We start from the raw sequence: 24,674 nt of genomic DNA on the forward strand, positions 1-24,674 counted from the left end.
AACATCTGGAGTGCCAAAGGTTCGCCACCACGGATTTAGGATTATTGGTATCACTACTTTTTTTATCAAGCAGTCTGGGCCTTTATCAAAAATTCAACAGGTGAGGATATCCCCAAGCAGAGAAAGAGCAGCACAGGTTTATAGTATCTTGACAGGCAGAAATTCAACAACATTCAAAAGCAAAGGAAGGGAGACAATGCAGAGTAGCCACTTTTAAATGTCGAACTGGCTGCTCAGCATCGTATTTAGGTTTTGAAGATTGCTATCCTGTCGGGGGAGGGGGGCTGTCCTTAACTGATAGTCTCTTCTATTACAGTTACTATCATCCAAAGCCTACTTTGCTGTGACAAAATCAGAAGAAAATACACATATGAGATCCCTGCAAAGTTCCAGCTCCCATTCCAATACTCACGGTATATTCAAACACACATTACCAGATTCCTTGAATTTATTCTCTGGTCCCCATCGCGGGACAGAGATGCCTTTATTGTCTGTAAAAAGTAGCCTTTTCATTTTCATTGTGGGTTTGAACATGAACCTAGGGAGAAAGCCCCATGCTCTCACGCCAGACATCTGGTTCAAATGCTGGAATCCCAATAGTCAAAAAAGGGAGAGTTTTCCAGGTCCTGAACCCCACATGGATGAGGTAGGAAAGCTAGAAGTTTGCTGTACAGAACACCCAGACAAAGTGCTTAAGGTACAAAGAGTCACATTCAAAGCTTCCACAAATTCAAGCAATACTTCAGGTTGTAACAAGTTACTTTCCCCCTCAAGCACTCTTCTCTGTGAGAAGATAATTTTTTTACACATTACATTCATCCCTCACCTCAGTCCCCACAAGGTTATTTCTCTTTAAAATTCATTTCAGTTAATTGAATACAAGTTTTTTTTTCAGGAGCTTGTTTCAGATCGGGTGAAGAGCACAATGTTGCTAACGCAGAATGACGTGTTCGGAATGGATGTATCTCTCTATATATATGCAGTTTAAAAAACAAAATCAGGAATTCGATTTGGGATAAAAGCTCCTCCTTCAAGCCATCTGCTTATTTAATCAGTCTTATTGGACTCCTTGAGTGCTTGAAGTCTTTCTAACAGTGGAGGGTGAGAATAATGCCACATAGAAAACAGCCAGTCTGAAACAGGGAATCCCAAGTTGTCTTTGTTCAACTTGATCAGTGCAGAGTACAAATCTTTAGCTTTTCCGAGATCCTTGGCAAAAGCATCCGCTTGGAATTCAAAACGTCTGCTCAACACTGTTAAACAGAAGGAGAGGACCTGCAAGCAGAAACAGAAGGCGGCTTGTGTGAAATCTCAGAATGCCTTTCAAAGCTCCACAAAAATTCCCTTATTAGGTTCTAACACAGTGGTTCTCAACCTTCCTAATGCCGCGGCCCTTTAATACAGTTCCTCATGTTGTGGTGACCCCCAACCCTAACATTTATCCATTTTACAGATGGAGAACACTGATGCAGAGAGTCTTAGGCGACCCCTGTGAAAGGGTCGTTCGACCCCCAAAGGGGTCCCGATCCCCAGGTTGAGAACCACTGTTCTAACACATCTTTCGTCCAGAAGGGGAGAGAGAGAGAGAGAGAGAGAGAGAGAGAGAGAGAGTGTGTGTGTGTGTGTGTATTTATATCCTGCTCTTCTCAACCTAGAGAATCTCAAAACAGCTTATAAACTTCTTCCCTTCCTCTCCCCACAACCAAAACCTTGTGAAGTAGGTAGGGCTGAGAGAGTTCTGAGAGAACTGTGACTAGGCTGAGGTCACCCAGCTGGCTTTATGTGGAGGGGTGGGGAATCAAAATCAGTTCACCAGATAAGGGCCCATCTGCTCTTAACCATATACCACGTTGGCTGGTGATCTCAGTAGAAAAAAACTGGAAGGGGCGGCAGGCTCCAGGGGTGAAAGCTGTTTTGCTAACATGGACAGCAGGGGGGCAATTAGGTGGATATCTTGAGGGGGAGTGTTATTCAGTTAACAGTAGGTTTCGGAAAAGAGGAGTAAAAAGAATGTAACAGAAAGGAATGGGAATTTTCTCCTTATCCATCCAGAGTCCTTTTGTTATTTTATTGTTAATCGCAATTTTGTACAGAATAGTCTAGGACAGTGGTGGTGAACCTATGGCATGGGTGCCAGAGGTGGCACTCAGAGCCCTGTCTGTGGGCACGCACAGAGCCCCCCCCCCCCCCCACCTAGGCTGGCCTCGGCTGCTGAGCTTGATTATTAGCATTACACCTAAGACCTAGTTTTGGGGAAGCAATGTAGGTAACCCTGTTAAGTGCTGTTAAACCCCACTGATTTTCATGCGAAGAACTAAAGCGCGATCCTTTACCTGGGAGTAAGCTCGGTTGCTGGCAATGGGGCTTGCTTCTGAGTAAACCCTCCTAGGGTTGTGATTCACCCATTGGAAGAGTTGTATGGTTGCTTCAAAGCAAAGCCACTGACTACCACCAAGCTTACTCCCGAGTAACGCACGCCTCGGAGCCAACAATTTTTTCTAAACAAAAACCTCAGTATTTAGGTTACATTACCGTGTTGGCACTTTGCGATAAATAAGAGGGTTTTGGGTTGCAATTTGGGCCCTTGGTCTCGAAAAGGTTCGCTATCACTGGTCTAGGATTTCATTAAATCAGACTAATTTATTACTGACCTGACCTGGATAGCCTGATCTCATCTCGAAAGCTAAGGAGGGTTGGCCCTGGTCAGTATTTGGATGGATGACCATCAAGGAATACCAGAGTTGCTAAACAGAGACAGACAATGGCAAACCACCTCTGAACGTCTCTTGCCTTGAAAGCCGTACTTGGTTGCCATAAGTCAGCTGTGACTTGACAGCAAAAATAAATAATAATTATGATAGCATAAATGTAATGGCAGAAGGAAAGGAGTGGGTGAAGACTCCTCACGCAGTCTCAAAGACCAGTTATCATTCTACTTGAACGTGGTATGAATATAACTTGAAGTTACATGGGTCTTTTTGGTTAGAAAGTCTCTCGACTCAAGTGTCGTAGGAACTAAAAGGACAATAAAAGAATATTTTGCTATTCAGGTCGAGAAGGACCACGTTCCTCGTAAACAAAGGTAGCAAGAAGAACTGCAAACATAAATAAAAAGGGATGGAGTGTGGGAACAAGCCCATAAATTGTCACACAGAGTTTTACATGCGATTCTGAGCACTGCGTTACCTCGTTATAAGGAGAGAAGATAAACTGAAAGATGATCAGGAGGCCTATCAGGGTAGGCTGAGTATCGTAGAATCCAAACGCCGCAAAAAGTTCCTTTTGACCAATAAGGACAGCAAATAAGAAGAAACACAAGAAGGAGTTCATCTGGGGACAAGGAAAGAGACATTCCAGTTAGCCACCTTGAATGCTACTGAAGATAAGCAGGGTTATAAAGGCGTAAAAGAAACAATTCTATTCTTTTTCGGTGATGTAGAAATGCCCTAATTCAGTATCACTCTTCTAGAGTAAGCTTCTAGAGTAAGCAAGTGCTCAAGAATTCCTTCACTGCATTTTAAGGTGCACAGGCACAGCGATGAACCAAAAAGTCTACTTTACTGGAAAATCTGTGTGCTTGCTGGAGCATGCGTGAAGCTATAGACCAGGGGTCTTCAAACTATGTCCCTCCAGATGTTCAAAGACTACAATTTCCATGAGTCCTACCACTTGGCCATGCTGGCAGGGGCTGATGGGAATTGTAGTCCATGAACATCTGGAGGGCCATAGTTTGAAGACCCCTGCTATAGACGAAAGCCTCACACTGTACAATACTGATGTTTCCCCAAAGCTATTAATGGAAGCTTGGGCTACAGTTTATCTAGTGCTGCTGACCAGTACTGGATGCTGCTTAAATTTGTCAAAGGCTTTCATGGCTGGATTCAGCTGGTTGTAGTGGGTTTTCCGGGCTGTGTGGTCGTGGTCTGGTGGTCCACCAGACCACAGCCACACAGCCCGGAAAACCCACCACAATCAGCTGCTTAAATTGTTTATTTATTTATTTAATCTTTGTATTGTCGAAAGCTTTCACGGCCGGAATCACTGGGGCGTTGTGGGGTTTCCGGGCTGTATGGCTGTTTTCCAGTAGCATTTTCTCCTGACATTTCGCCTGCATTCCTCTGAAGATGCCAGCCACAGATGCAGGCGAAACGTCAGGGAAAAATGCTACTGGAACAAGGCCATACAGCCCGGAAACCCCACAACACCCCAGTATTTAATCTTTCTCGCTGAGACTCAAGGTGGATTACAGGGTATAAAATGGTGCAATCAGACAGCAATCAAACAATGCAGTAAAAATGATGAAACCAGAATTGGGAGCAATTATCCTAAGGACGGGCACCATCCACGGAGCACCAATGGATGGAAGGACTGCTCCTTTTCCCAGTTCACACTCCATCAAAACAGAGCATAGAGAACTGAGATAAGAAGGAAGACATGGACAAGATAAAATCAGAGCACGAAACCCTTTCCAAAATGTTGTGATGAACATACAAAGCTGCTTTATACTAGAGGGGCCCGTTGGTCCATCAAGCTCAGGATTCCCACAGGGTCTCAGGAGGAGAAAGGTATTTCCCAACACCTACTATCTGCTGATTTTAAATGGATATGCTAGGTCTAGGAATTAAAACTGGGACCTTCCGCATGCAAAACCCTGTAGCTCTACCACTGAGCCTGGCCATGCTGGCAGCGGCTGATGGGAATTGTAGTCCAGGAACATCTGGAGAGCCACAGGTTGCAGACCCCTATAACGCTGCTGCTTTCTACTGAATCAGACTATCGGTCCAGAAACCTTAAGTGTTGTCTGCTCTGACTGGCAGCAGCTCTCCAAGGTGTCAATCAGAGAACAGTCTTCCTGACATCGGCTTCCTGAGATCCTTTCACTGGAGATTTCAAAGGGAGGAATCCACTTCATGCACAGTATTTAGCACTGAGCATCAGCAGTGGCTGATGGGAGGAGGTACGGCTCAGTAGCGGAGCATCTGCTTGGCGTGCAACAGGTCCCCGGTTCAACCCCTGGCACCGCCAGTTAAAAACAAACAAACAGGCAGCAGATGATGTGAAAAAGCTTAGCCCAAGACCCTGAAGAGCTGCTTTCAGTTTGAGGATGCAGTACTGATCTCAATGGCCTGGGTCAATACAAGGCAGCTGCATGAGTTGAAGCACAGGCTAAGCAGGCCTTCATTCCCTTTCACTGCTTTTATGCCACAGGGATATGAATGTCGTGCACTTGCCCTGGGTCCAGCTACAAGGACTGACAGGGCTAGGGAAGAGCTCTCCGACTCTTCTTTTGTCCAGGCTGCCAGGTTACTGTCAGGAGTGGCACCTGCCTCCTCCTGGCATCAGACAAAGGACATTGGGGATGACACCTGGGCAAAAGAGTATCATTGCCACGGAGATGGAGCCTCAAACACTGACCTTCCATATAACCACGCCTGTCATATGTTAATGGACCTTTTCTTTGTTTAATCTATTTCTGTGCGCTTAGACATGTAGATAACTAGGCTGACCCTGCCTGGCACTCCAGATGGGAGGAGGGGTACATGGGTAGTCCAGCGGGAGACTGTCGCTGTCCTGGCCTTGGGATGCTTGTCTTCGAAAACAAAGTATTTCACACCTCGTTTTCTCACAATCTTTGTTCAGGGGAGACAAAGAGGAATAAATATGACTGTAAAAGCCAGGATCACCATAATGGGCTTTCTGAAGCTGAGTCCTTAATGCCAACTCAATAAAGAAGAAGAAGAGTTTGGATTTATATCCTCCTTTCTCTCCTGTAGGAGACTCAAAGGGGCTTACAATCTCCTTGCACAACAAACACCCTGTGAGGTGGGTGGGGCTGAGAGAGCTCTGAAAAGCTGTGACTAGCCCAAGGTCACCCAGCTGGCGTTTGTGGGAGTGCACAGGCTAATCTGAATTCCCCAGATAAGCCTCCACAGCTCAGGCGGCAGAGCTGGGAATCAAACATGGCTCCTCCAGATCAGAATGCACCTGCTCTTAACTTCCTGCGCCACTGCTGCTCATGTGAAACACCCAGAACTATCTTCACTTCAGAACTATCTTCACTTCAAAGAGAGCAAGAAAGGAACACACCTGGGCTATCCCTGCTACTTTCCACTCACCTGGCTGATAACAATGTTTTTAATGGTGTGGCCCAGCTTCCAATGCCCCAGCTCATGGCCCAACACAGCCAAGACTTCTTCGTTTTTGCAACCTTGTTTTTTATTCTAAACCAAAAAAAAATGCAACAGTCACTACATGGGCAAGGACAATTTTTAATAAAATGATTGAAGTCTAAAAAGAAAGAAAAAGTTGAACACCAGTTTAGAGGAGTGAAACACCAGCATAAACATGGAATCCCTACAAAAATCAGAATACGAATATGAGGTTGCTATAATGAAGATGCTGACTTTATCGAAAGATTTAACGTTGGCTGAACATTCACATTTAAAATAAGACAGAAGATAACACATCCTCAGTTGAATTTACCACAATTTTTCACCTGCCATTTTTCCAAGGAGCTCCTCCGTTTTGCTCTCACAACAGTCTTGTGGTAGGCCGGGCTGAAAGAGTATAATGGGCCCAAGCGCACCCAGTGTGCTTCATGGCTGAGTGGGGATTTGAACTGATTTTCCCTAGTCCCAGACCAACCCACTAACCATTATGCAACTTTGCTTGGGTCCGTTAATAGAAGAGGGCGGCGATTTTCTCCAATTCCCACTTCTAACTGTGGACTTCCAGCTTCTAGCTGCCAGATCTGGGTTGAGAAATACCTGGACATTGGGAGGGAGTTGGAACCTGGGGAGCGATCAGTATAATACTGCAGCTGCCATTTTCTCCAGGGGAACCGATCTTGGGTCATCTGGAAATCAGCTGTCACAGAGGGAGATCTCCAGATGCCACCTGGAGATTGGCAACCCTACTCCCCCAAAATCAGGGTATTGTGGGATGAAGCGGGAGGCAAAGGATTCCTGACCCACCCGACATTATGTCCCCTATGGCAGTGATGGTGAACCTTTTCGAGACTGAGTGCCCAAACTGCAACCCAAAACCCACTTATTTATCTCAAAGTGCCAACACGGCAATTTAACCTGAATATTGAGGTTTTAGTTTAGAAAAAATGGTTGGCTCCAAGGTGTGCATTACTTGGGAGTAAGCTTGGTGGTAGTGGATGGCTTTGCTTTGAAGCAACCATGCAACGCTTCGAATGGGTGAATCACGGCCCTAGGAGGGTTTAGAAGCAAGCCCATTGCCAACAACCGAGCTTACTCCCAGGTAAGGGGTTGCGCTTTAGTTCTTCCCATGAAAATCAGTGGGGTTTAACAGCGCTTAACAGGGTTAACTACAAGTTGTGCCCAGCGGCCCAGGCCAGCCTAGATGTGTGTGTGTGTGTGGGATTTTCTGCCCTCCCCCCCCCTCCCCCGATGAACTCTGTGCACGCGTGCCCACAGAGAGGGCTCTGAGTGCCACCTCTGGCACCCGTGCCATAGGTTCGCCACCACTGGCCTATGGTGTTCTTTGCTTGGAATCAGGGCAACATTTATTTGAAACAAGGGCATGGGTTGTAACTTTTAAGTTTTGCCTGCGTCTTTGTTTCTGCATAGACCCTAACAGTTTATCCCTGTTAGAAATGAGGGAGCTTCAGCTTTCGAAGTGGTGGCTACATATTGAAAAAAAGATCTTTTCCTTGGGCTTCTCATGGGAGGACCTACAAACGCTCACCACTCCGGAGATTTACCATAGTCTAAAGACTAGATTATTGGATCAAGAATATCAATTTCTCCTGAGCAAAGCACAAAGCTATTGCTCTCCAATATTCTTTGGGATTATCCCTCAGAAATCTAGCCCTGCTATATACCTGGAACAACTTGATAATTACAATTGCAGATGGGTCATGACTAGAGCAAGGTGTAACTCTTTTCCCTCAGTACATCTTCAAGGTTGCTTTTCTAATATTCCACAAAATGAGCGTTGCTGTTGATTCTGTCCTGATACAACTGATTCATTTTCTCATATTTGTTCAAAATACAACAACATTAGAACTGATTTGAGGACTGAATTACCAACAGGATTTATGCTCCTTTCTGATGTTAAAAATGGCTAAGCTTCTAAATAATTCTAATGTTGAAATCTCAGAAGCTGTTGCTATATTTTTACTTTGTGTACTACAAGTTTGTGTACTGCAATCATGACCTTCTTATTGTATTTGGAATTCTTGACACACACCAGTTTTATGCCTAATAAAGGTTTTGGATTGGATTGGATTCCTGACCCACAGACTCATTCAAGTCAGCTGATGACAACACCCATCCATGATCCTTACACGAATTAGTAGCCAGCTCTTTAAATAACAGAGATCCCGTGCTTATAACACGTGGAGCCCTTCTTTTCCCATTCTCTTCCTTAGTTTCAATACATTCCTTTAACAAATGGGAAAGTATGACAGGTTATCTTTGTGGGACCCTACAACTCTTCATCCAGTGGAGAAAGACTTCCTTTAACAAAGAATGGCTTCTTCTGATGAAGAAAAGCTTTCCCCACTGGAGGAAGTATTTATCTGTTGAAGGAAGACTTGATGGAGGGAGTCACAGGATCTACCCCAGTACTCCTAACAATGGGAATCACAGGATCTAGTCCACCATTACCCGTCAGAGCTTTCTGCCTTATATTAAAGCAGGGGTGTCCAACTCTGGCACTTCAAGTGTTCATGGACTACAATTCCCATCAGCCCCTGCTGGCTCAGCCAGTTGGCCATACCGACAGGGATTGATGGGAATTGTAGTTCATGAACACCTGAAGCGCCAGAGTTGGGACACCTCTGTATTAAAACCTCCCTAATTCAGACTGGGCACCCACATTTGCCAGAGAACACAGTAGGACAAGCCTAGCACTAAGCCAATTAAACAAAAATGGGGCTGCTTTTAAAAATCATTTGTTCTATTTAACAGGAAAGGCAAAACCGAAAAAAGTGTCGCAAATTCCAGAGGTGAAGAGGCCACTGCTCTCCTCCGACAACAGAGCTCACTTTCGCTTTAGCCTGCGTCTCAGCATCCTCATCGTTTCCTCCAGCCGCCTGGGACTCTGAACCAGCATCCTCGGGACGTTCTTTGTTAAGCGCAGAATAATCCTCCAGGAGCGTATCGAACAGCACGATGCGCTTATTCTTAAAGAAGCCATAGAAATAAGCATTGCTGTGGGAGGATCGTTTGGAACCTGCAGAAGGGAGAGAGATCTTCTTACACAAGCTGCCAAACAGATTCCAGAACCTCAAGGACGTGTTTCCCTTTATTCGAATGGGAACCGACTTCATTGTTTGCTGTAAGGACATCTTGTGGCATTCCTTCCAGTGAAATTCCACCTCCCTCAAAAACATGCAACATGTATCACTTCGCCGCTTATTTGAGTTCTTCAAGAGAACACACACACACAGAGAGGACTTATTTCCCCCAGCAGACTGGATCTACCAAGTCTTTTACTTGCATGAGATGGAGAACAGACAAGCCCACACAATTTACAAACTTGGTACACCCACCTTTCTGCCTTTTCAGGGCCACCAACATAACAGCCCAATCAAGGGGGGGGGGGCTAAATCCTCCTCTGAAGGCGGCACAGGCTTATATAGGAGGAAATGCCCTCCCTGGGGTGCTTTCCCCTGCAGAGTGGCAAATCTGCTGGGGTCCAGCCGCTGAGGGGCTCCAACACCATCCCCAGCCACATCGGTGTGCTGGGGGTGTTCCAGGTAGTGAGGCTGACCAGAGCCCAATCGGCTCCCGCAGGCAGATATGCTCCACCATTTCATGGTGTATCTCTATTTACCCTATGGAAGATTTGAGGTGAATGTTTTTTGTTTTGTTTTTTACATTTTCAGCCTTCCTGAACTGCGGGAAAGCCCTTTGGAGCAGGCGGAACAGAACCAAAGTGGTGTCATCCGCCCCCTTCTCAGCTCTGGATTGGGCTGTAAGGGTCAAAACAAGTGATATAACAACATATTGCAAAAAATAAATATTAAGTTTATATTAATACTGACAATAATAGATTTTAGTGATGGAAAAAGTAATAATTTACGGTATCTCATTAACTGCTGATGTTTGGCGTGTAGTCAATAGAGAACAAGGACACTGTTCAGGTACTTTTTTTAAAAAGAAGGTTAAAGTTAAAAAAATAATTCTAGTTAAATAATGATTGATAAAAAAAGTTTTCTAAAACTTAGAATGAGACCAATATCAAGATTCATTTTATATAGATGCGATAGATGTATTTTTTGTTGTTTTTTCTTGCAAAGGCATATTTTTATCTTTACTTTTATATTTTATGTTTTGTTATTCTTTTTAAATAATAAAATCAATTTAAAAAACAAACGGATTTTTTAAAAAATCCAAAACTGAAATATGAAAAACTGAAACAATAATTACAGCGGAAGGAAGGAAGGAAGGAAGGAAGGAAGGAAGGAAGGAAGGAAGGAAGGAAGGAAGGAAGGAAGGAAGGAAGGAAGGAAGGAAGGAAGGAAGGAAGGAAGGAAGGAAGGAAGGAAGGAAGGAAGGAAGGAAGGAAGGAAGGAAGGAAGGAAGGAAGGAAGGAAGGAAGGAAGGAAGGAAGGAAGGAAGGAAGGAAGGAAGGAAGGAAGGAAGGAAGGAAGGAAGGAAGGAAGGAAGGAAAGCCAGATAATTTTTTTTAAATCTTCAACTGCTGGTGGACGACAGTAACTGAAAGGGACAGGCAAATCTCTCTACACACACAAACTATATCTCATGATTCTTGGCCAAGCTTTTTGGGAACATGATAGCTTGAAGAGTACAGCAGAGACAACTTGCTACACAATCCTGCTCCTCCTGTATTCTTCCAGTGCTAAAATTTAAAGAGTTTCCACGGACAACAACTAAAGGCTTCATCCTGAACAGCATAATTTCACACAACTCACAAAGCATGCTTCCCATGCCATTTGTCACTGCTATTTTACAGATTTTATTACTCCTTCACTCGTTTTTAATTTTGAGATTAATGGATTTATCTGTGGGCGGCAGGAGGGGCAGATGAACCCTTGAAACAAATCAGTAAAATTCAGCATGACCCGGCTCAGAGTTTGAGGCAGGCCAAACCACACCTGCCCACGTCTCCCTCTTACCTTCCACAACGTAAACTTTGGTCAGAGGAAAATCTATATTCTTGGCCATCGCCTCAATTTGTTGCTTGAGCTCCCCTTCAGGGAGGGGAATGAACTTATCAAACAAAGGAGCGATGTAATCTGCATAGATAGTGACAAGGACCTACAAGAGAAGCGGAAGCGTTAAGGCAAGGCCATCTTTCTACAATTTATCCACATTTGATCCCACGAACATGCAAGCAAGCAACATTGGGAAGGATCCAAAGACTCCATGAAGTTCACCAGTATCTCCCTTAAGAGGAGAAAGTGAGCAGAGTTAAAGTGTCAGACTGGACATTGGAGACCCAAGTTCAAATTCCCACTCCGCCACAAATCTTGCTGGGTGATCTTGGGCCTGTCACTCCTCCCTGTCATGGGGATGAAAGGGAAGGAGGGAGAACAGTGTATGTTGCACAGAGCTCCTCAGAGGGAGGGCATAAAAGTGTTCTGAAGAAAGAAAGAACAGGATGTGCCTTCCTGCCATCAAAGAGTGGGGCTTAGGTGCAAGGTCTCCCGCCTGGCTGTGAGGAGGAGGAAGCTGTCTTCACCTTCTAATACGCTAATGGATGTTTCCCTGTTCTTTCGCTTTCCTTTGATGCTACCCTGTTTCCCTGAATATAAGACATCCCCGGAAAATAAGACGTAGTAGAGGTTTTGCTAAAGTGTGAAATATAAGGCATCCCCCAAAAGTAAGACATAGCAAAGTTTTTGTTTGGAAGCATGCCTGACGAACAGAACACAGAAAAATAAGACATCCCCTGAAAATAAGACATAGCTCATCTTTGGAAGCAAAAATTAATATAAGACACTGTCTTATTTTTGGGGAAACACGGTAACAACTGCAGCTAACTAGAGGCAACCCTGGCGAGTAAATCCTTTAGCCACTAGGGGCGCTTTGTATTTTTCCACGTTTCCGTCTGCGCTGCGTTTAATTTTGAACACCCACTTGCCCCCCACTGTTTTTCTGCCAGGGGGTAGCTTGGTCAGAATCCAGGTTTGATTCTGTTTCAGGGAATTCAGTTCATCGTGTTCAGCTTCCATCCATCTGTTTCTTTCAGGTGTGGGCAGCGGCATCATTTCTTCGCAACTTGTGGGTTCAGCCTTCTCAGCAGAAGGAGGCAGCAGGCGGCTGGGGACTATCACTGTGCGGCCTCGAGATGTTCAACTCCTAAATATCCTTCTTTCCGTTGTACTATATTTGCTTTCCCTGGGAATCTGGGAGGAGGGACATTTATGGCAGGAACTCTGGGGGGATAAATGTAACTGTACTTTCATAGCCCGACGGAACTGGCTTTGCCAAAGCCAGGTACTAGCTGCGTTCAATAAAAACTTCTGATCAAGCATCTAGAGCAGGGGAGTCCAACTCTGGTGCTTCAGAAGTTCATGAACTACAATTCCCATCAGCCATGCCAGCAGGGGCTGATGGGAATTACAGTCCATAAACACACCAAGCACCAGAGTTGGACACCCCTGATCTAGAGCAGTGATTCTCAACTTTCCTAATGCCACGATCCTTTACTACAGTTTCTCATGTTGTGGTGACCCCCAACCATAAAATTATTTGTGTCTCGGTTCCTAAGACCATCGGAAATATGTGTTTTCTGATGGTCTTAGGCAACCCTGTGAAAGGGTCGTTCGACCAGCAAAGGGGTCGCGACCCACAGGTTGAGAACCGCTGATCCAGAGTCTGCTGGTTGATTTCAGTCTGAAGACCTGACAACCACACCCAATTTGGGGGGAGGGTTTGCATATTCAGCCATTCTGGTCACGGCAAAAAGCTGACCGCAAAATACTCACCAAAGAAACCACTAATGTGAAAAGCCATGCGTAAATGAAGAAGTAGTCTCCCCCTATTTTAATAATGTAAAGAAGCAGCGCCGTTACTGGCAACAGGATGCACTGAGTCACAACGAACTTCTTTATGGCGTCTTTAAAAAAGAATCCCAGAGTCTGCAAAAGGAAAAAAAAACCACTTTATTCAGTTGTTTTGACGCTAACGAAAGGAACGCAGTGAGTTTCAATGACCAAGTTGAAAACCTGTCCAGGCTTGTGCTCAGCTACTGTACGTCGGGATTAGTAGAAAGTTAATGCGGAAGGAAAGAAGTTCCCTGGGTAAGAGTACAACAGGTAGAAACATCACCGTTGCCGAAGGCTATTCCCAGGATCGGGGCCCACTGGCCGCTGTCTTTCCAAATTATTCTTTCGACAATTAAAAATGCCAAGCTTGATGCACAAAGAAACTGCTCAGATCGAAAACCCAGGGACAAAAACTACCAGACCACAACCATGCAGCCCAGGAAACCCACAACAGCCGATCAGTCGGCCACTACGCTCATGCATTCCACCCTACCTGTTGATTGAAGCCGTGTTTTTCCTCTATGACGAAGGTATTATAGAGGCTCCAGGGCAGGCCTGTGACTGCGCTGAAAAGGGTTGCAAGCAGCAAAAAGACCAGGGACTGGACGATCTAAGTATAAAAGGGGAGAGAAGGGGAAAAAGAAATAGAGAAATCGTAAGCACTAATTTGGACACACATATACACCGCGCTTCCACATTTTGGGATGGATTCCAGTTTTTCCAAAAGTGCATGGCCAGCTGCACAGGCTTCGGTGCACTCTTGATAGGCAGGCTGCATTGCAGTTCCCCCCACACGCTGTGGAAAGCATGGAATACAAGCCCACCATACTCTTGTAAGATCCTCCCACACGGACACGTCGACTGAGTGAGCCCAAAGAAGTTGAGCCTCTGCCCCGTCTTTCGGAGCAGCAATGACGTAGTGGTTAAGAGCAGCTGCACTCTAATCTGGAGAACCGGGTTTGATTCCCCGCTCTGCCACTGGAGCTGTGGAGGCTTATCCGGGGAACCAGATTAGCTTGTGCACTCCAGCACATGCCAGCTGGGTGACCTTGGGCGAGTCACAGCTCTTCGGAGCTCTCTCTCTTGTTTCTCTCTAAGGTGCTACTGAATTTGAAACAACACCACTTATATTCCCACCCATCTGCACAGATAGCAGTGAGCAGGGGAAAGTTACTATTCAGATGCACAGCAAAATCTAAGGGCCTACCTCATACTCTGATCCAAAGCCAGCAGATTCAGAGATCTCACCAGATACAGACCAAAGGAAAGGAATTCCTCCACACAGAAGAATCACCTGTAAGGCAAACACAGAGTCATGGAACGTACTTGCACAAAGCTGAAGCACCTTGAAAAGAACACAACTGAGCCTTTTCCTCAGAGGCATATCTAGGCAAACTGAAAAAAAACACACAAAAAATACAACAAACACAAAAACGAACCTGAAATTTTTGCTCCCTCCACTGGGGGGCACCCGGGGACATGGGGTACCCCATGTCCCTAGGCAAATACGCCACCGCTTTTCCTGTTCACCATATCTGTACTACCTTTAAAACATTTTTTTTTACAAAAAACAGTTTTACACTAGAGCAGTAGGAATTATGAACGGAGCTTGCCAGATTTGGTAGAAACAGGCAAATATCCTCTAAAAAGCAAGTATCCATATATTTTAGCAACAGCAAGTGCTATCAATCGCTAATCGTTTACAGTCTTAATATTTAGACTAGAACAACCAGCTGGCTTAGAAAGGTTCACAATAATTAGGAGATGTATGAAAATCTCCTGCCACGTGGGCAGTATATGAAACAATAGCTTCTAGACCTCAAGATAAAGGAGACTGGCTTGAAAAGGTGGCCCAGGTATAAGGTTTAAAAAACTGGAAGGCAGGGTGGCTTAGAATGTGGGAAAAGTAGGTCCAATCCCCTACTTAGCTAAATTCCCACGCATTGACTTACTCCCCCCCGCCCCCGCCCTCGCCCTCGCCTCCGCCCTCTGTCTCACCAATTATATGAGGCAAAATATTATACGTGTGTGTAAGTAACTGCAAAACACAAAAACCATGCAATAGCTTTTATCAGGACAGACCATAGGAACACAAAAACAGTGTATAAGCTTTTGACTCCTCCAAAACTCTTCATCTGGCTGGATGTTAAAAGCAAACCAAGACATCTCTCATGCTGTGACCTTAAGGCCTCTTCTACAGGATGCTGATGAAGACGCCCTCAAATGGGACTCTCACACCTGTCCCTTTGTTATGCAGCCTGGTGAAGAGTTCTGGAAAGTTCAAACGCAAGCACACAGTCCTGTATTCTTTTCATTGTTTTTAAGATAATACTTCTGTTCTACAAGGGCAGCAAAGCAGCAGGGTATAGCCCGATCTTGACGGATCGCAGAAACTATGCAGGGTTGGCACTTGGAAGGGAGACCACCAAGGAAGACTTCGCAGAGGAAGGCCGTGGCAAACCACCTCTGCTTCTCACTTGCCTTGAAAGCTTCTCGCTGGGGTTGTCATGTCAGCTGCGACTTGATGGCACTTTACACACAGATTCTGTCCTACAGGGGCTTTGTACCGATGCATAATTGTACAAGTAGGCAATTTTTAGAACACTTATCTAGTGCCGGCTGAATGACATTAAAACAACAGTACCTAGATGAGCCAAACCACAAAGGAAGGCAAGATACCCTGCATTTCCCGTTGCTTCAGTAAAAAAACCCTTTCTCACAACTTAGACAGATTCCACATGGGTCAAAAACAGCGGTGTGAAAACGGTGTAAACACATTATTATTATTATTATTATTATTATTATTATTATTATTATTATTATTATTATTATTATTATTATTATTGTAGATTTCACAGCTGCCAGATGTTTAGCTGGTTGTTGGCCTTCATTACAATTCGAGCCTCACCCAGAGGCCTAGGAAGTTGCAATGTAGCGGCGTAGTATTTGTGCAGATCCCAGCAGGGTTGCCTTCTGAATCTGACAGATGTTAATTTTGTCAATTCAAAGATGATGATGATGATGATGATATTAATTAGTTAATTACATTTAATAAACCGCCCACCCCTGGAGGGCTCTGGGCAGTGTACAACAAATCAGTGCATAAAATTACAATAAATAACAATTAAAACAAAATATACCCGTGATATTAAAACCCTTAAACCCAGCATCATTAACATAACCTCCATTAGTCAACCTCGATATGTTGACAGCGCCATTTTAAACCCTTTTACACTGTTTACATCATTTTAAACCCTTTTACACTGTTTTCACACCATTTTTACACTGGTGTTTTTGGCCCATGAGGAATCCGCCGTAGAAAAGTAATTTTATACTAAACGCAAAACACAAAATCTAAGGATGGAAGAGATACTCACAGTGCCCTCTACCTCTGAGTAGAGACCCGACCAAAAGCTGAAAGCACTTTTGTCCAACTGATAAAGGCGAGATTTTTCAAACGTTTCCACGTCCATTATCTGTCCCAACTCCAGCGGGACATGGGTTGTCGTCTTGTAAACAGTCCTCTGAAATGTTTCAAACACGATTACCCTATTTTTATTGATACGCTATACCAATTTTACCATACCTTGAATAAAATTCTGAGAAACTGCGAAGGGCTTAGGATTAGGTTTTGTGGCGGCAATAAATCGGAAAATGGGGGGCCTTAAAAGAAAGCCCCCTCAAAGTTAGAAATGAGTCCGGCTTGGGCTGGTTCCCAAAGCCAAAGAACATTCGTCAAGGTCTGTTGTACACCTTGTCAGAGTTTCAGATTTATGATGCTGGCTGTTACCCCAAATCTGCATGAGGCAAGTCTGGTTTAAATGGCCTTTGGGGAAGGCATACCTCTAAACCTTCTACACCACAGGTGTCAAACTCGCGGCCCTCCAGATGTTATGGACTACAGTTCCCATCATCCCCTGCCAGCAACATGCTGGCAGGGGGTGATGGGAACTGTAGTTCATAACATCTGGAGGGCAGCGAGTTTGAGACCTATGTTCTACACCAGGGGTGGGCAATTATTTTTTCCATGGGGCCGCATAAGAAACAGAAAATATTGTGGAGGGCCGGGCCAAAACACAGGGGGGGCGAGGTGTTTTGAAAGCCCACAGAAGCCGGCAGCCAAGGCAACCGGCTTCTGCGGGGCTTTCAAAGGCGCCTCACTCCCCAGCAAGCCAGGGGGGCGAGGTGGTTAGAAAGGACCCGCAGAAGCCGGCAGCCAAGGCAACCAGCTTCTGCGGGGCTTTCAAAGGCGCCGCGACCCCCAGCACGGAAGAGGGGCGAGGTGGTTTTGAAAGCCCCGCAGAAGCCGGCAGCCAAGGCAACCAGCTTCTGCGGGGCTTTCAAAGGCGCCTCGCTCCCCAGCAAGCCAGGGGGGCGAGGTGGTTTTGAAAGCCCCGCAGAAGCCGGCAGCCAAGGCAACCGGCTTCTGCGGGGCTTTCAAAGACACCTCGCGCCCCAGCAAGGCAGGGGCGCGAGGCGCTTTTGAAAGCCCCGCAGAAGCCGGCAGCCAAGGCAACCAGCTTCTGCGGGGCTTTCAAAGGCGCCTCACTCCCCAGCAGAGGTGTATCTATGCAAACTGGAGCCCGGGGACAAAACCTGAATTTTGCGCCCCCTCCCCCGGTATGGGCGGCCACCCTTCCCCACCACAACCAAACAATGATTTTTGCACCACTGCACAAACCACCCCCCACCCCCAGCAAAACATACATGGCTCTCTCCCCACCAACTCTCTTTCCTAATTTTGTCCTTACACCAACCCTGTGAGGTAGGTTAGCCTGAGAAACAGCTGAGGTAGGCCTGAGAAACAGCTCCAAGCCAGTTCAAGGGAAAATTAACTTTTAAGCATGTAAATCTCTCACAAATCACCCCCATCAGAAGATTTACCAAACAAATGTCAGCAATATCTCTCACAGATCACCCCCCACCCCCAGCAAAACATACATGGCTCTCTCCCCACCAACCATCTTTCCTAATTTTGTCCTTACACCAACCCTGTGAGGTAGGCTGGCCTGAGAAACAGCTCCAAGCCAGTGCAAGGGGAAATTAACTTTTAAGCATATAAATCTCTCATAAATCACCCCCATCTGAAGGTTTACCAAACAAATGCCAGCATCATCATCAGTTCTGTTGCTGCTGGGATCCAGCTCAGCTTCCCTTCTCCTGTGCCTATCGGAGCCAGTCTGCCTAGAAGGCTTGTGAGTAGGGAGAATAAGGCACACTGGGTCAGAGGGAGGGGAGGCGGAGCGCCCCAGTCCTGCTCCTGGGAGCACAGTGGGATTTCTCCCCCGCCCCCTGGACACTCCAGGCCACCGTACAGAGTGGGCGGGGCTACAACAGGCACTGGCAACCATCGCTGCCTCAGTGCCAGGCTTGCTAAGGCCTACTGAATCAGCTTGTGTGCAGGGACGTTTTGGCGCCCCCCACGTGACCAAAATGGATGCGCCCGGGGACAAGAGGTACTGTCCCTAGGCAAAACCCCCTGTGCTCCCCAGCAAGGCAGGGGGGCCAGTCAGGGTCATCTGGCGGGCCGGATACGGCCCGCGGGCCGTATAATGCCCAGGTCTGTTCTACACCATCTGCGCCTTGGCTTGACTTCTGCCATTGTTGGAAGTAGACTTCAAGCCCTGAATTTCAAGGGAGTGAAAAAAGTCCCACTGGCAGACTACTTATGGAACCTTCTGAAGGATTTGCACAGCAGTCCTAAGAACACTTCCCTGGGAATAAGCCTCACCGCCCAGAGTTGAGCAAACCGGCTCAGGATTTCTCCCCCCAATATGTTCCATGAAGGGCACTGCAGTCAGCAAATAACATTCTACTGGCCTCAGTCAGGGTCAGGACGCTATTGGCCCTGGCCCCCACCTAGTGAAACACTCTTGTCCAGCGAGACTCAGGCTTTGTGGAGACTTGACGCAATTCCTCAGGGCCTCTGTTTCCCTTTCCCATTCCCCTCTTTCTGTGCACATCTCTGGGATTTAAGAAGGTTACAACGCTAGCATTTTAACTCTTACTGCAGTCACCATCTGAGGTTTTAATGGGTCTGTTAATGTACTCTTCTAGCATTGATGGTTTCATCATGTTGTCATAAGCTGCCCTGAGCCCATAAGAAGAAGAAGAAGAAGAGTTTGGATTTATATCCCCCCTTTCTCTCCAGTAGGAGACTCAAAGGGGCTGACAATCTCCTTGCCCTTCCCCCCTCACAACAAACACCCTGTGAGGTGGGTGGGGCTGAGAGAGCTCAGAAGAGCTGTGACTAGCCCAGGGTCACCCAGCTGGCATGTGTGGGAGTGCACAGGCTAATCTGAATTCCCCAGATAAGCCTCCACAGCTCAGGCGGCAGAGCTGGGAATCAAACCCGGTTCCTCCAGATTAGATACACGAGCTCTTAACCTCCTATGCTACATATAAACTGAATAAACAGAATAAAATAAATACATAAATATTAAAAAGCAAGGGAATGATGTGTGTGACTGTTAAGCAGAGGCATATCGGGGAGGAATAGCACCCAGGGACAACATCTCCTCCAGCCCCCCCCCCCCCCCCCCCATCTGGGATGAGGCTTGGGCAGGCACCACCAACAGCAGGCCAGTTCCTGGGCCAGCCTGCTGCTGCAGCGCCCGTCGGAGCCAAACCCCCCCCCCCCTTGTAGGCTGGGTCGGCGTGGGGGAAGAGAGGGGTGAGGTGATTTTGCGGGGGGCCCCCGCCAATGCACCCAGGGTCATTTGACGCCCCCGTCCCCCTTGCAGATATGCCACTGCTAAGTGATATATAATTATATGTGCCCAAACGCAATGAATTGAGGGCCACACATATTTAAACGCTTCGGTTTACAGATGTAACAAAAAAGCCAGGCTGGCTCTCTGTATCTGTTCACGATAAATCTGAAAAAAATGAGCTAATCTGACTCTGACTCACAAAATCTTATACCCCGGAATGTTGTGTTAGGCTTTACCGGGCTACTTGGATTTTGCTCTACTGCTACAAGCTCCCAGCTATGCATCTGAAACTGTACTTATAAAGGATAACCCAAATGCTAACTCTTGAGCAGTTACTAACTCCTAAATTACCATATGTCTGCCTTCCTGTTTCTTATGCAGCACTAATATGTTTCCCTGTAACTGATGCTCTGCCATTTTTATTTATAAACCACCTCAAATTATTAGGCACTGCTCAGTAAGGAAAAGTGGGTTTATAACGGGCAGGGTTGCTGTCTGTGCTCTGAATCAGACCAAGAAACCTGCCTTTAGGGTTCTGCTCTCCCCAGAAGAGGGTGAATTTACTGAGGCAGGGGGAGAGCAGGTGGGCACGCAGACAACAACAGGGTACCAATGGGAAAAGAACAACAGGCTTTCTTATCGGGCTGGAAGGATAAAGGAAAATCCCTAAAGACAAGGGAACTAGAGGAGCAAATGTTACCTTATGTTGGATCTAGTGTGGGCTACCAAACTACCTGGAGTCAAAAAAAAGTTTTGCCTCTAACAGAGGCTTCTTAACATGTGGAAACGGGGACAGTTTAAGCTTTTGATGGCATTAAGCCTCTTACAAAAGATTGGGGCATGTTATTTTTCAGTTTGTGGGCAACCCCAGGGATGAGGCTTTTTAAAAAATCTGTAATGAGCAAGGCAAAAATAGGAATTGATAGGAGATTAAAGAGACTGGGAGAGAAGAGGAGATACTGGAGCGGAACCAAAATCCAGTTCTGCATGTATAAGGCTTTTTTGGTGTTATTTTGTTATGCCATTACATTTTTATACTTTTTTCAACATGAAGATGACAGGAGATTTATGAATTCATCCGCCATTTCCTGGGTCGCCTTCGTTCTAGAATGTTCTGCTTGGGTTCTAGTGCCTTGGAGACAGAATTATGTAGGCACCAGGACGCAAATGGAGCATTCTAGAACAAAGATGGTCCAGGAAATGGCAGATGAATTCACAAATCTCCTGTCATCTTTTTGTCTAAAAAAGTGTAGCTATAGGCTTATTTTTTAAAAACGTATTTATATTATGACCCAAGCATGAAAGATATCCTGGAATACAAATCATTTTTATTTCATTTATACAAATCGTTTCTTTCATTTATACCCCCCTTTTCTTCCCACTAGGGACTCAAAGTAGCTTATATCGTTCTCCTCTCCTCCATTCTACCCTCACAACAATCCTGTGAGAAAGGCTAAGGTGACAACGTCTGGCTATCCCAGCTGAAACACAAGAACTGAAAAGACTTTGTTACCCCTCCCCCCTCAATCTGGAAGTGCTCAACTGAGTTAAACGGTTGGGAAAGGTGAATATCTGGGGGCTGAAATTCCGAAGTCAAGCACCATCACTGAAAAACCTCCGTTCCTGGTTGTCACAGGTTTAGCCTCTGATGGTGAGCAGGGGTTTCCACTTAGGATCCCAGCAAACACGGTTCATATGGGAAATTCCGGTTCTTCAGTCACTCTGACCCAGAAGTTTCATAGATCAATATTTCATAGATCTTTGATCTACAGAGAGGAAAGGCACTGGAAGCCAGTGCACATCTTCCAGAAATTCTCGAGATTACAACATTGCCCCAACATTCCGCAGTCATTGCAATTTCTGAGCACCTTTCGAAGGCAGCCCCACACAACTAATAAGATGTAGTAGTTCAAGCATCGGACTAAGATCTTGAAGACTGGGGTTCAAATCTACCCACTGACATGAAGCTGGCTAGGTGACCATGGCCCATTCAATTTCACAGCTCGCCCTACCTCACAAGGTTGTTGTGAGAATAAACAAGGACAATTATGTACACCACCCTGAGTTTCTTGGAGAGACAGAAAGAGAACAAATGCACTACATTCAAGAAATTCCAGAAAGACAGCTGAGTTACTCTGCTGAAACAAACACATGTCAAGCAGCACTTGAAAGATTAACAAGATGCATCCGATGAATCCAGCTCTTAATATATTTATTTAGACTTTTATACTTTTTCAGCAAAAGCATCTTACAACAGTGTTTTCCTTTCTGCATTTTTCCTAACAAACCTATCAAGCATATTAGGTGGAGCAAGCACGACTGACCCAAGTTCGGGAAGAGATTAAAAGGTGCAGTAGGAAAGTATATTTGATTTATATTCCAATCTTTGATTCAGGTGCAGCTCTCTTTGATAGTGGCTCAAGGTCTACCTTGTAAGCTTCTATGACAGAGCCAGGATTCAAACCTGGGTCTCTGAGATCCCCAGTCCCACACTCTCTCCAGTACACCACACTAGCTCTAAACTCTGACGAAGGCATTTGCAGGACTAAGTTTTGATAGACTCCAAAGTGCAACTAAATTTCTGATAAACTAACAAAAGTCCTGTTTTAAGCACATCTTTAACAGCATACTAATGTGACAGAAAACATGGGGATGGGGGCTGCAAACGTGCACTATCACACACTCCTAAGGGAGTCCATGATTGATTATACTGAATCAGATGAAGTAGTCATGCTTTTAAATTGTCAGGATTTTCATTGTTGCCTTATAGTGGCAAAGTTTTTGTCAGAAGTTTGTAAACTGAATGTATGACAAACACGAAGTCTTTTACTTTTCACTTTTTAACTGGAATTGTATTTTATACTATCGTGTTATATGCCAATAAAGGCTTATTGAAATTGACACTCCTAAGGGAGTAGGATCGCCAGCTCCAGGTTGGAAAACACTTGAGATTTTGGGGTGGGGGAGGGTGCCTGGGGAGGGTGGACTCCAGAGAGGGGAGGGACCTCAGCAGAGTACTATACTTGATCTATGGCATGCCATACAACCCACCTTTCAAAACGGCACTTTTACTATATATAGACTGGAGATCAGACTCCAGGGAGGCCTCCAGCCACCACGTGGAAGTTGGCAACCGAATCTGGGAGGCAGGAATGCCTGGCAGCTGAATCTGGGCTGCTGCAGCCTAGCGGTGGGACAATGCCCACACTGTGGTTGCCCTCCTTCCTACATATTCAAGTCTCAGATGGTAGTCACGTTGTTCTGCAGCAAAACAGTTAAATTTGAGTCCAGTAGCACCTTAGAAATCAACAAGATTTCCAGATCCTAAGCCTTCAAAGTCAAGGCTGCCTTTGTCGGGCACAGGCAGAAATGGAGATCTCTGGGTCCTTGTATCCTAGTCAGAAGAGATGTTGCAAAAAGTGCTTGTAAAGGACGCAGAGAGAAAATGCATACTGCAGTCAGCTTGAAGGAAAACATTCAGATCTGCGATCCCTTCTCTGCAGGGAGCGAACTTACTAATGAGGCAGTCCCGTGGAAGTCAGTGGGTCTGATTCCTGAATAAAACCCCAAAGTTTGGGGAGGTAACGGGATCGAGTTTGGGGGATGGAAGAGACGCATGTGGCGACCTATTTAAGAGTAGGGTGTCGTAAAGAACGCTTGCAAAGGATGCAGAGATGCAATGCATATTGCAAACAGGAGAGGTGAAGGAATTCAGCCGGGGGGGGGGGGGGCATGTTTTAAAGCAGGGTGGGTTATGGGGGCTGGTCCAGGGAAGGGAGGAAAAAAGAGTCTGACCTGCCGCCAAGCGAGCAGCGCCTCCCACAGGTAGACGGCCCAGGAGAAGAGCAGCACCGAGCCAAAGATCCGCGTCTCCAGCGGGATCTCGGCCCAGAGCGCGCCCAGCAACGGCACCGCCATGACCCGTCGTCCGTCCACGCCAGCCCAGTCTGCTGCTTTCACTTCCAGCCTCGCCTGCTCCTTCGGTCCCGGCCGGCTTCCGCCTACGGTGACGACAGTTCCGGACCCTCCCAGCGCCTATTCCGCTCAACTTCCGCCTTCGGTGCCACAAGGAAAATACGCCTCCTTCCCCAAGAGCCGCGCGCTTAACGTTCCGGGAAATAACCGGCCGTGAGCAGAAGAGTAAAGCCCTGTAGACTGGAAAACCACGGATGCAATCCATGGCCTCCCTTTTTAAAGGCTTAACCCATTGACAGATACTCGGGTTACCCAGACGTCTTCATTAGAGCAGCTGATACAAGAGGAGAGGATTAAGGAAGCAGAATTTAAGGGTAATGGGATTGACACCTACTCATCCCAATGGTGGATTTACTGAAAGGCAAAGGGGAGCAACGTTTCCGTCATTCTTCCTTAAAAGCTAACACGGATAGATTTTCCTGAGACCGTATTTCTGCAGATATGTGACAAGGAAGTCATTTTGAGAGCACTTACAGGGAAAATTACAGAAGGTAGGACTTCACATAGGTTTACTAGGTAGAGGCTGGAGATCTCCTGGATTTCAACTGATCTTCAGGTGACAGATCAATTCCTTTGCAGAAAATGGCTGCTTTGGAAGGTGGTCTGTATGGCATTATATCCCACTGAGGTCCTTCACCCCCACAAACCTCACTCTCCCCAGGTTCCACCCTCCAAATATCCTGGAGTTTTCCAACCTAGAGCTGGCAACTCTAGCAAGAACTGAAAAGAGGAAACAATTGGTGCCAATCTCTGCTGCAAATCTTTGAATTGTAATTCCCTGGGTGAAGGACTGGAACAGCATATTTGTTTCACAATATGTATAAGGAGAGAGGTAAGAGGTTCCAGCCTCCTGGGCCTGGGGTACAAATAAACAACATGAAGCAGAGGAAATATAACATCAGGAAAAGGGATTCTGAAGTAGGGAAAAAAATACCGAAATCTATACAAGGTTGTGGTGTGATAAAACAGGGTAGGGCCAGCCTATTAAAGGTTCT

The 24,674-nt window shown here is 46.0% G+C and overlaps 1 protein-coding gene across 1 annotated transcript; it reads right to left on the reverse strand.

Annotated features, from left to right (window-relative positions):
• Positions 1 to 442: 442 nt before the first annotated feature.
• On the reverse strand, positions 443 to 23,713 carry ZMPSTE24 (zinc metallopeptidase STE24). The gene is made up of 10 exons (XM_048502229.1): positions 23,500 to 23,713; positions 16,369 to 16,515; positions 14,199 to 14,285; positions 13,485 to 13,601; positions 12,932 to 13,084; positions 11,117 to 11,258; positions 9,020 to 9,207; positions 6,117 to 6,221; positions 3,187 to 3,330; positions 443 to 1,275 (listed from the first exon to the last, which is right to left on the reverse strand). Exons 1-10 carry the CDS (start codon positions 23,620 to 23,622, stop codon positions 1,048 to 1,050), a joined length of 1,434 nt encoding a protein of 477 aa, XP_048358186.1. The 5' UTR covers positions 23,623 to 23,713; the 3' UTR covers positions 443 to 1,047.
• Positions 23,714 to 24,674: the final 961 nt, after the last annotated feature.

Source organism: Sphaerodactylus townsendi, linkage group LG06 (assembly GCF_021028975.2).
Source record: "Sphaerodactylus townsendi isolate TG3544 linkage group LG06, MPM_Stown_v2.3, whole genome shotgun sequence".
NCBI lineage: Eukaryota > Metazoa > Chordata > Lepidosauria > Squamata > Sphaerodactylidae > Sphaerodactylus > Sphaerodactylus townsendi.

What these genes read in the sequence shown, in the direction of transcription:
- ZMPSTE24 (XM_048502229.1), bottom strand. Translation starts at nt 23,622, where the DNA reads ATGGCGGTGCCGTTGCTGGGCGCGCTCTGGGCCGAGATCCCGCTGGAG. An exon ending in CGCTGCTCGCTTGGCGGCAG is followed by an intron (nt 16,516 to 23,499) that starts GTCAGACTCTTT and finishes GAAACATTTCAG; the next exon opens with AGGACTGTTTACAAGACGAC. An exon ending in GCTTTGGATCAGAGTATGAG is followed by an intron (nt 13,602 to 14,198) that starts GTAGGCCCTTAG and finishes TTTTATACTTAG; the next exon opens with ATCGTCCAGTCCCTGGTCTT.